Source organism: Rhizophagus irregularis, chromosome 19, assembly GCF_026210795.1.
Source record: "Rhizophagus irregularis chromosome 19, complete sequence".
NCBI lineage: Eukaryota > Fungi > Glomeromycota > Glomeromycetes > Glomerales > Glomeraceae > Rhizophagus > Rhizophagus irregularis.
Genome location: NC_089447.1, coordinates 2751641 through 2763917, shown reverse-complemented (window position 1 = coordinate 2763917; position 12277 = coordinate 2751641). Strand labels below are relative to the sequence as shown.

General features: G+C 26.1%; 3 protein-coding genes across 3 annotated transcripts; 2 read left to right on the top strand and 1 right to left on the bottom strand.

Moving 5' to 3' along the window:
* Positions 1–2020: 2020 nt before the first annotated feature.
* Positions 2021–3423, top strand: OCT59_011148 (Proteasome subunit alpha type-6). Its single transcript, XM_025314444.2, has 7 exons — positions 2021–2055; positions 2131–2196; positions 2275–2369; positions 2436–2517; positions 2620–2775; positions 2854–3032; positions 3110–3423. Exons 1-7 carry the CDS (start codon positions 2049–2051, stop codon positions 3260–3262), a joined length of 738 nt encoding a protein of 245 aa, XP_025185033.1. The 5' UTR covers positions 2021–2048; the 3' UTR covers positions 3263–3423.
* On the bottom strand, positions 3390–6406 carry OCT59_011147 (uncharacterized protein; the record flags this gene model as incomplete). The annotated part of the gene is made up of 14 exons (XM_066136321.1): positions 3390–3571; positions 3632–3676; positions 3736–3863; positions 3935–4029; positions 4093–4197; positions 4281–4369; positions 4438–4720; positions 4811–4925; positions 4991–5479; positions 5562–5630; positions 5714–5843; positions 5932–6010; positions 6095–6154; positions 6250–6406. The coding sequence occupies 14 exons, from the start codon at positions 6404–6406 to the stop codon at positions 3460–3462; spliced, it is 1956 nt and encodes a 651-aa protein (XP_066000954.1). The 3' UTR covers positions 3390–3459.
* Positions 6407–6563: 157 nt separating this feature from the next.
* Positions 6564–9810, top strand: OCT59_011146 (uncharacterized protein). The gene is made up of 8 exons (XM_025314442.2): positions 6564–6819; positions 6931–7952; positions 8028–8134; positions 8209–8561; positions 8917–8961; positions 9028–9086; positions 9161–9211; positions 9295–9810. Exons 1-8 carry the CDS (start codon positions 6648–6650, stop codon positions 9316–9318), a joined length of 1833 nt encoding a protein of 610 aa, XP_025185031.1. The 5' UTR covers positions 6564–6647; the 3' UTR covers positions 9319–9810.
* Positions 9811–12277: the final 2467 nt, after the last annotated feature.

Sequence of the window (12277 nt, the reverse complement as noted above, 5' to 3'; positions counted from 1 at the left end):
AAAAAGAAAAGATTTTAAGATGTGATAAATTAAAAATATTCAAACTTGAATTTAGGGGTGAAATGTTTCATCAACACAAGAGTATTCAAAAAGCTTCATGATAGTTTTGATAATTTCTACATGCAATCATTAAAAATAATAAGGTAAACAATCAGGATATAAGATATATTTAGTACATTTAAAGTTAAGCTTAATTTCCCGCCATCATGATTACGGCAAAATAGATTTTCACGTCAGCAAGTGGAACTTCAACTTATTTTTTTGCCGATGAATCCAAAAAAAGTAATAGGCTAAGTAATCAAACCAGTTATCGATATTTTTAATAATACTAATCCAAATTATTTAAATTATTTCAATCTATTGTAAAATCTGGAATTGGATGAATGTTTGTGACATGAATGAATATTATTAAAATTTAATTAATACTTTTATTGATAAATTCTATAAATGTTTAAATTATTAACATGAAGGCGAAAGCTCAACAATCAAATGTAGACAATTGAGGAACCGTTTGTTTTTTTTTCTGTTAAACATTTTTAGCCTTTTGATCCCTCTTGCCTATTTAATCTTTACTGCTCGATATATTGATTATGAGCATAATCATCTTCCCTTAATCTTTTTTTTTTTTCTAAAAGTTTCTATTTCACAAAAATATTTTACTTTTTTCGGTAAATTTTTTTTTATTTCATAAGTTTTCTTTTCTTTAAAAAAAAAAAAAAAATTTTTGAATAAGATTATTAATAATGAATCACGTCCCATAATAATCCCCTACATTTCTTATCAGAAATCTTTTGATTTTTTAATTGGATTTCAAAAGATTTCAGGATCGGTTCCTCAGACGATTATCCTTCCCAAATTGTAATTCTGGTATCGATTGATAAAAATATTTCTTTCTAAAGATTTCTCCTTTTTACATCTTTTGCTTTTAAATTCTAATTACGCGTTTTTTTTTTTAGTATACGAGTTATCCTCATCGATTAGATATTTCTCTTACAATTCGTTATAAGGGTAAATGGCGTGGTAAGTCAACTGCATGCATGCACACGCTATAATAATAAAAAAAAAACTAGTGATTTTTTTTTAAAAAAAAAATTGTGGGTGGCTTAGCATTCAAATTACATAAGTTTATTTGTATAATGCTGCGCCATTGATTTTTCACATGATTCGTACTATTATCATAGATAGAAATTTTAAATAGAAATTTTAAATAAGGAACAGAACCCCATATATGGTAATTGTAAATAAAAACGTTCTTTGTTTCTTGTTATAATTCGAATATTGTCACAGTCTCACGAAGAAAATATTTACAATTTTTAGCGTATTTATAAAAATCTATTTTTAATAATAATATTGTTCTTTTGATTTTAACCTTTCACAAATTAGATCATTTTTCTTTGTGCGATAGCACAATTTTTTTTTTTCTTTGCATCCTTGACAGCATCACTTACTAATACATTTTTGGAAAGAATCTAATTTTACCCCAGATGTTATGGTATCTTTCGTTTAATATTCACGTGATATGATGATTTGTGCTGATCATTTCTAAAATTGTATAAATTAAAGGTAAAAACGAGATAAAAAATTCTTTTGAATTTCTTAACGAAAATCTTATATATATTCTGAACTATCACTCTATAAATATCAAAATATCAATTAATTAATTCCGTTTTTGACTTTTATATGTTTTTCAAAAATGATCGTCGACGTTTTTTTATTTATTGAGAATTTGAATTTTACGCACCCTGCACAAAAATGTTTCCCGTCTATGTTTGGGCTGCGGAATTACATTAGTTTAGAGTTAGGTTAGGTTTAGTATTGTTAATTATCACAATGCGTCACCCCTTTCTATTTTTCATTTTTACTATTCAATTCTGGGAACTTTGAAATATTTTTCATAAAGAAAGACTATTTATCACACATCCGCATTTTTATGCATACTCACCACGTGAAGAAGCGAAAATCTTAGATCTTCACGTGATAACTGAAATTTTTGTACGTAATTAGATCTACTATTAGATTACGCAGTGTCTTTTTATCAATTTTTCAATATGAACCGTGGTAAAGTCGTTGCAAAAGATTTCTTTTAAAGTATCATTTTCAAATATTAATCTATTTTTTTTTTGATTATAGGATCAAGCGCAGGTTATGATCGTCATATTACTATCTTTTCACCAGAAGGACGCCTTTATCAAGTTGGTATGTTTTTTAATATTATCGAGATAATTACGCGAAACTTTTGTTAAACATTTTAATAATTCATATCTTTTTTTATAGAGTATGCTTTTAAGGCAATATCGAACTCTGGAGTAACGTCTGTTGGTGTTCGTGGTAAAGATAGTGTTGTTATCGTGACACAGAAAAAAATTCCAGTATGTTATTTAAACTTCATATAATCTATCTTTATAATTTTTGTTTTAATTCAATTTTTTATTTAGGATAAATTGCTTGATCCATCTACTGTTACACATATGTTTCAATTATCACCTTATGTTGGATGTGTTATGACAGGCTTGATTGGTGTGAAACTTTTAAAAACTTTTAATTTTTTTTCAAATGTAAAGCAGATCAAACTAATTATAATTATAATTTCCCAATTTCTCATTTATTATTCTAATGAAGCTGATGCAAGAGCTCAAGTTACTCGTGCAAGACAAGAAGCTGCTGAATTTCGTTATAAATTTGGATATTATATGCCTTCAGATATGCTTGCAAAACGTGTTGCAAATATTAATCAAGTTTATACACAACATGCTGCTATGAGACCCTTGGGAGTTTGTAAGTTTATTTATTACATAATTTTTAAATAAAATCAAATTATGGGGTTTAAAAAAAAAAGAACATTATTTTTTATAGCTATGATTCTAATTGGATATGATGATGAAAGAGGACCGCAACTTTTCAAATGTGATCCCGCTGGTTATTATGTTGGATATAAAGCTACTGCTGCAGGAGCTAAACAGCAAGAAGCTTTGAATCATTTGGAGAAAAAACTTAAAAAGGATCCAGTTTTAGATTTTGAAGAAACAGTAGAGGTAATTTAAAATTAAAATTATTTCATAATAATAAATGATCTGATTTATTAATTTGATTTAATAATATAATATAATAGTTGGCTATCAATACTCTTTCGTCAGTATTATCAGCTGATTTTAAATCAACTGAAATTGAGGTTGCTGTTGTCACTAAGGATGATCCAAAGTTCAGAACATTATCAATTAATGAAATTGATGATCATCTTCAACGTATTGTTGAAAAGGACTAAAGAAAATGGTTTATGTATTTACTATTTAAGGATTTTGTTATTAGTAGAATGAATAAATTTTTATTTACAAGTGTAATAAAATAAACTAAAATTTATAAATTTTAAAAAAAAATAAAAAATATATTTTACTATCAAATAAAATATTTTACTTTATTAAGTATAAATTTATAAAAAACAATATAAATAATGTAACAAAATTATCTTTTTTTCTTTATCTTGTTCATTTTACGCGATACGGATTTATGTTTACGTTTATATTCTTTCGTCAAGTCACGTGAAGTTTTTTCCCAATTAGAAACAATTTCTTCACTAAAAAAAATCAACAATTAATTAAATAAACGACCACTTAATCATGACTTTAACACTTACACTGGTGACGTACGCATGAATATTTTCATTTCTCTGAAGTGTGATCTAAAAAATAAAAATTAATTTCAAAAATTCTCAATTAATTATACAAAAAAAAAACCTACCTCTTTAATAACTCGTTGTCTCCAAAATGAAAAAAGAATAGTGGTTCCGAAAAAGTTTGAATTTTTTGATTCGCTACTTTGTCTACTCTTTCTATTTTATCAGTTACAGGTAATTCCTTTTTATCAACCTAATAAATTTCAAATATAAATTGGGGGCATTAATTATTGTGAAATAATTTATGAATTAATAAAGACGTACCAAAGCCGATTCATTCTCATCATGTAATTTCATATCTTGAATCTCGCTTTCAGCATCATCATCATCGTCATCATCGAAAAGTGAGAAAGGTTTATCTATTAAAGAAAAATAATTATGAGTTGAATGAATACAATTATAAGTATCCAAGATCGTATTACCATTTGATGATTGAGAAGTAAATATTCCTTTTAAATCAGCATTAATTTCTACTTTTACATCCTTTGATACTTTGGGCAAAGGTTGTGATAATGATGGAGTAATTTCTATTGATTATTGTAATAAATAATATAAATACTTTTTTTTTTAAAAAAAAAAACGATATCCTTTCTCTTAAGGGATAAGTTACCATCAACTTCTTTTTTTTGAACTTCCAACGACTTAGCTTCTGGTGCGTCAGGATCAAAATGAACCATATTTTTCCATTGAGTTTCTTTCCTGTTATATGCAAATTAAATGTAAATTTATGTATACAATATAAATATTAATATTGATTTATGACATACTTTTTCGAATTTGATTGTTCAGGCTTCATATCATCTCCAAACATAACTTTTAGGATATCAAATTGATTGTCTCTTTCTTCTTTTAACAATTTGGTAATTTCGTGATTTTCGTCATCATCAGCTTTACCAGAAGAAATTTTATTTATTTCATCTTTTTGATTATCTTCTTCATCGCTAACAAAATCCTCTGTCAATTTAAATCGTTCATCACCATGAAACTTTTTTTGCAAATTAAGGCGATCCCGTCCTGAAGTACCCTCAAAGAGCGGATTTACCACAATATCTATAATTAAAAATTTTTTTAATCAGATACACATAAAAAGTGAAGATTTAAAGAAAGGCAACACCTATATTTTTTTTCATTAATACTGACCCATCAACTCGTTTTCTTTTACTGATTCATCTTTGTCAGATTCATCTGAATCAAACAATTTCATTGTATCTTGTTTTGTGTCATCATTATCACTAAACACTATGCGTTTTGTGTTCTAAAATTAAAAGCCAACAATGTAAAATATAAGATAAAAACAGATATCACATAAACAGTACTTACGTTTAAAACAGTTCCTATTCTTAACGCTTGTGTGATCTTTTCTCTTTCCGCACGTTTTTCTTGCGCACGCTGTTTAAGTGCTTCCAAACGGATTTGATTGGATTGTTCTTGTTTTAATAAGTTTTTTTCATTATTTTCATCTTTTTCATCTTTTTCATCCTTTTCATTTTCTAATTTTTCTAATTTCAATTTTCTAAGATCATTAATAATTGAAGGAGGTAAATGAGTTTGAGTAACTACAAGTGTTTGGTTAGTAAATTTAGGAATGAATGATGTAAAATTGTTTTGTTCTAATTTATCATCCGATTTCGCATCAAAATCATCTTGACTTTTATTTTCATCATTTTGATTTATTAAAGGTTGTTTCTCTTTAATTTCATATTCCTCGTAAAAATATGGTAATTGAGCAAGTGATTTTGGTTTAACATCAATGACTTTATCAGAAAATTTCAAAATATTGCCTTTATAGCGACTGGGATCAATTATTATCTTTATTTAAAGTAAAAAAATATATATATTATTAATTATACTAATGCTTGCTATAAATAAGCAGATTATTTAGATTTCTTACCCTTGTTCCATCGTCCTTTTTTAATCGCATAACTGATACTGCACGACCATATTTTGTTTTTTTCCAGCCCTAAATAAATCATTAAAAAAAAGTATTTAATTTAATATATTTAATATTTAGATAGTAGATTTCTCTTTAAAAAAAAAAAAAACCTTTCTGTGCTCAAAATTATTATCAGTTACTAAGCTCATATCTTCGGCAAATTCGTTATGAAAATGACCCCGTTTACGTTTTTTACATGGCGGAGTTGAAGACTTTTGAATTTCCCATTCGCTTTTCAATCTTTAAATTTATATATTTTTTTTTTAAAAAAAAAGTAATTACGACTTGATCACGTGAAAATATAAAATCAACGAATTAATTTTATTGCCTCTGTTTATAATCGAGTTTCGCTTCCTGAACTTTTAAAGTCATTCCATTCCATTTAGCTCCATTAAAAAGAGAAACACCTTTACAAAAGTTAATGATGTGTTACAATTTATTATAAAAAAAATACTGAATACATTTTGTAATAAAGCTATTTTGATTCATACATTTTTTCCAGCTACTATCAGTTGTCTTTAATGTAACATAGGCAAACCCGCGACACTCCCCTATTAAGTAACCCACCAAAATGAAAAAACGCGTCCATATACTAAAATAAACACTTCTTATAATAAAAAAATGTCAAAAGCTTATATTATTTCACCTGTAGACTGTCGTATGATGTCTACTTTTGATACAACTCCAAAAGAATTAAACCGAATTTCCAAATCTTTTTCGTTAATATCTTTAGAAAGACCCCCTATGTATACACGTTTCTCCAATATTTCAATTACGGGAGAAGAAACTTTTAAATCTGACATAACTGAAATAAAAAAGGACCAGATGGATTTTCGTGGATCTTACCGAATGATAATTGATAATTATAATTTTTCAATCTGTAAACAACAGGTGATTTTTTCCATTGATCATCATGATATCATGCATAAAACAAAAAAAAAATTTTTTATATATATAGATAGTATTGACCTTCTTTTTTACGCAAGGTTATACTCTTTGAAACCTTCTTTAAAGACCGCGAATATCATTTAAACTAATATAATAATGGCTAATCAAATTATTGTCGTTGGCGGTGGTCTTTCTGGACTTTCCGCCGCTCATACAGTCTTGGAACATGGTGCTAATGTTCTTGTTATTGATAAGAACTCTTTCTTTGGTGGTAATTCTACCAAGGCTACCTCTGGTATTAACGGTGCTCTAACCAAAACTCAAATAGGTAGGTAGTTTATATTTGGAACGAAAGTTTACGTTTAGAGAGAAGGAAATGTGAAAAACTAATTTTTTTTGATTGGTATAATTAATAAAAATTATTTTTTTGGATATACAGCTCTTGGTATTAAAGACTCTGCCGCTTTATTTCAGGAGGATACAACGCGCTCAGCTCGGGATCTTGCTCGACCTGACCTTATTAAAGTTCTTACAGGAAATTCTGCTTCTGCCGTCGAATGGCTCCAAGATAAATTCAATTTGGACCTTTCTCTTGTTTCACGGTTAGGTGGACACTCTCAACCTCGTACACATCGTGGAAAGGAGATGTTTCCTGGTATGACAATTACATATGCTTTGATGGAACGTCTCGAAGATATTGCTGAAAACCAGCCAAATCGCGCACGTATCATCAAGAAAGCGCGTGTAACAAATTTGATCAAAGAAGGTGAAGAAGTTATTGGTGTAGAATACGAAAAGGACGGTCAAACATTAAAAGAATACGGTCCCGTGGTTTTGGCTACTGGCGGTTATGCAGCTGATTTCACGGAAAATTCGTTACTTAAAAAATATCGACCAGATATTTATGATTTACCTACCACTAATGGAGATCATTGTACCGGAGATGGTCATAAAATGGTTTTGGCTATTGGCGGCAAAGCTATTGATCTTGAAAAAGTTCAAGTACATCCGACTGGTCTTGTTGATCCTAAAGATCCAAATTCTAAAATTAAATTTTTGGCCGCTGAAGCACTTCGAGGTGTTGGAGGTTTGTTATTAAACGCAGAAGGAAAACGATTCTGTGATGAATTAGGACATCGTGACTATGTTACCGGTGAAATTTGGAAAACAAAAGGCCCAGTTAGACTTGTGCTCAATAGTAAAGCTTCAAAAGAGATTGAATGGCATTGTAAACATTATGCTGGACGTGGATTAATGAAAAAAATTAATTCCGGTGAAGAATTGGCAAAAGAAATTGGCGTCTCCGTATCACAATTAAAAGCAACTTTTGATGATTACAATGATATCGCTTCTGGTAAAAAGAAAGATCCATATGGGAAGAAATTCTTTCAAAACGCGCCATTGTCAATTAATGACAATTTCCACGTTTCTTTAATGTCACCAGTTTTACATTACACTATGGTGAAATTACATTTTATATTATATATTTTTTACTTTACTTTTGTTTCTTTAATTTAACAAAAATTAAATTTATAGGGAGGCGTTGAAGTTACTCCTGATTCTGAAGTAAAAGATGTACAAGGAAAAACAATTCCAGGGCTTTATGCTTCTGGTGAAATTGCTGGAGGAGTTCACGGAGCAAAGTAAGTACACCTACGATATATAAAATTTAAGGTTATGTAGTTTATTAAGTTATCTTACATTCGAATATATATAGTCGTCTTGGTGGATCATCTTTATTAGGATGTGTCGTATTTGGTCGTGTTGCTGGAGATACTGCATCACGCCATTTATTACAAAATTTGTCCAGTGCAACTGCTACTCGTCGACTTGGACAAATTGCTGGTCAATTGGCTCCTTATCAAGCCACTGTTAACGTTGATCCTACAAATCAAAAAGTACATTTGGAAATTTATTGGGGGCAACAGGGTGGTAATTCTGTCGCAAAACAAAGTCCTCAACCATCAGCTGCTAGTAAACCCGAAGAAAAAAAAGCAGCTCCAACAGTTGAGCAGAAAGAATATACGATCGATGATGTAGCTAAGCATAATACTGAACAAGATTGTTGGGGTAAAGTACTTTTTATTTTTATTTTTTTGTATTTTCTTTTTCGAAAATTATAAAACACGCCATGGCGCTCAACGTCATAGTTATATGATTTATGTATTTTTTATTTGTTACTTTACCTTTTTATTTTATATTATTGGTAGATAAGCTAAGCTGATTCTATTAATATAATAATTATATTCCACTTTCAGTATTTAATTCTGCAGCATATACTTCACATATATCTTTATTAGTTTTTCGCAATACCATAGCTTTTGAGAAAATGCACACTATAGTGTTGAGCGCCAGTGGTGTGATTTAGTAAAGTCGTTCTTTTTTATGGCTTACTAATTCATATTTGCCTAAATTACATTATTAGTCGCTATAAACGGACGCGTTTTAAATGTTACAAGTTTTCTCCCAGGTTAGTTTTATTAGCATAAAAAAGGTTGTTTTATTGTAAAATTCAAAATTATTCCTTCCTTTATAGATCATCCTGGCGGTAAACGTAGTATATTGCTATATGCTGGTAAAGATGCAAGTGAAGAAGTAAGTATTTTTTCCTTAAATATTGGTATAAAAAAAGATTAAATAATAATAATGTTTTCTTCTTTTTCGTTTAGTTCAATATGTTACATGAAAAGAATGTAATTGATAAATATGCTCCGCAAACTGTAAAGTATCTTTGATTTATTTATTTTCTTTAGTCTTTAATTTGTAAGAACTTTTTTTAAATTTGCTAATCTTTTTTTCTTAGGTTATTGGTACTTTGAAGAAATAAGAATTCTATATAATTAATTAATATTATATCTCATATCATTGTATTGATTAAAACTTTAGTTATAAAGAGATGTATACAAAAAAAAAGAATAATTCATGTAATATATTTGAGAAAAAAAAAATAATAATAATAAAAATTTGTGTAGGAATTTATTTAATAATTTAAAATGGTTTATTCACTATTATTTATTTATTACATCATTTATAATTACAATTGTTTTTTTGGTTTTACTAATTTTTGTTTAAATATTAACTCTTAGTTAATTTTACTAAAAAAAGGATAGTTTAAAAACGTTTATTAGAGTAATTATATAAATTATAAATTAATTTTTTATATACTATTATTAACTATTATTTAGGTAAATATGAAAAAATAAGATTATTTAATAATTAATTTTTATTAATATATATGACTTTTACAGATAATTTTGTTTATATTCAATTAGTCAGTTATTATTTATAATCAATAAAATAAAATTAGAATAATACTTTTTAATTAATAATTAGTATGATTGATATTAAATACTTTTTTCTATAAATAATTATTAATGCATATTGGTTAACTATAACATTTAGCTATTATTTAAATTAGTAAATTACATTTTAATTAACAAAAAGTTTAGAATTACTACTTAAATATATATTTAAAAAGTATTGCTATTGATATACTAATTGAATTATTAATAACTATTTTAATATTATCATATTATAGCAATTTTATAGAAAGCAATATTTTATTAAATAATATTAGCAATTTTATAATTTTTAAAATTGTATTTTTAGTATTAATATTAATTTTATTAAAATTAAATAAAATTAATAAAATTAATAAAATATATATAAATCATATTAATTTTAATAGTAAAAAAAGTATTTATAAAAAATTATTAATTAAAGAATTATTTATTATATTAAATTAATTGAATTGGTAAAATTTGTTTTATTTCTATTTTTTTTACCAAATTACCTTATAAATAATATTGAATAATCTATTTGAAAATTTTGAGATCTAAATATTTTATTAAATAGAATAATAGATAATTTAAATAAATAATCCTAAAATAATTCAATTATTTAAATATTATGTATATTATACATATTGTTAAAATTATTTTAAACTGCTATAATTATAAGTAAATTCCAAATTTAATTATAATATTTCACCACTTTATATAGTTAAATTACTTATAAATTAAATGAATTATAGACATCTTAAATTATAATTATAACATTTTAAAATAATTTGAACAGTATATAATTATAAAATAGGAAATTATAATATTTATATTTAAATAATTTTACTAAATTTTTATAGTTTTATAATAACTTTTACAGAAGTATATTAAAGATTTTATATTATTATATTATTATATAATAAAGTATTAGGAATTCACTAATTAAATTTATAAAATAGAATGAAAATAATTATTATTATATTTATATATTTAATTTAAATAATTTGAATAATCTTAAAATTTATCAATTTATAAATTTGTAAATTTGGTTAATTTACTTAATTGATTAACAATTATTTAAATACATTGTAAAATGATAAAATAATTTGAATTAATCTAAGAAGATATTATTTGTTTAAAAAAAGCTTGATTAATTTTATTGTTTTTTTTTTAATAAATTTATTAAATATGTAAAATAAATAATAAAAATAAACAAATAAATGTTTTACATTTTTTTTTTCTAAAATTTAGATTAAAAAAATAAATTGAATAATAAGTATTTTTTTTAAAAAAATATAATATTTAAAAAAAAAGTAGTGATTTAAAAAATATTTTATTATTATTAGTTTAGTTTAAAATACATATTAAATTTATATTATAATATACAACTTATTTTCAATTTTAATAATTTGGTATTATATTAATCAAAAATTTAAAAATTATAAATAATAATAAAAAAAAAAAAGCAAAAAACAAAATTCAAAAAGAAATAAAAATTAATCTACAGATTATTTATTATTTATTCAAAAAAAATCTTAGCTAAAGTTTGATTTTAAATTTTTTTTTTATAAAAAATATATTATTTTATGAAATTATTATATATTTAATATATATATATTATATATAATTGTATTTGCTAAATATTGTGTAAGAGATTTGTACTCTTGTACTTGTGAATTTTTCAACACATGTAAACTGGTGAAGGACGAGTTTTGCGCCATTAGACTTGCGCTTTCTATATTTGGCTAAGTATCATCAGATGATCAGCGTTTTAGAAGTTGCAGTAACGTCCGTAAAAGTCCGCAAAAAAAAAAAAGACCGTGGCCAATCGAATGTTGTAAAAAAGATTTTTTTTTATATATTACTTGACAAGGCCATTGATCTCGTTTTATAGTTCCACATACTCACGCAAGAATAATAGCTCGTGCAAAAAAAACAATTTCCTCTTATTGGAAGTGGTCATGATGTCATATATATTTGACGTCAATCTTTGTTTACCAATATTTTTATTTTCATTGGCTTTTTTTCAGTGAAAAAAAAAAAAAAAAAAAAAAAAATTTTTTTTTTGCAAAAAAAAAAAAAAAAAAAAAATCCTAACGCCTAAGTTTAAGGGAATTCTATTATCATGGAACTAAACAATATTGATCAATCTATCTGTCAGCCATCTAAATACTTTCAGACCACCTTGGCTCCAAATACACATCAAGATCTTACCCAGCTTTCTTTTACAAACAGCATGAAAAGCAACGGTTATAAAGCTTACGAGACGACTGGACACAAGTTGTCTTATTACTCACCAGAATATGACCATGTCATCGCGTCTCACCACCACCATCTCAAAGCGAAAAGTCATCGCGTCACGAAGGCTGCTACCCAAGAGGCAAACGACAAACCCTTTAAATGTACAGTACCTGGTTGTATCAAGTCTTATAAGAATCCAAACGGTCTAAAGTATCACACTGAACATGGACATCGGTCCGCTCTATCAGACACGGAGGAAAAGAA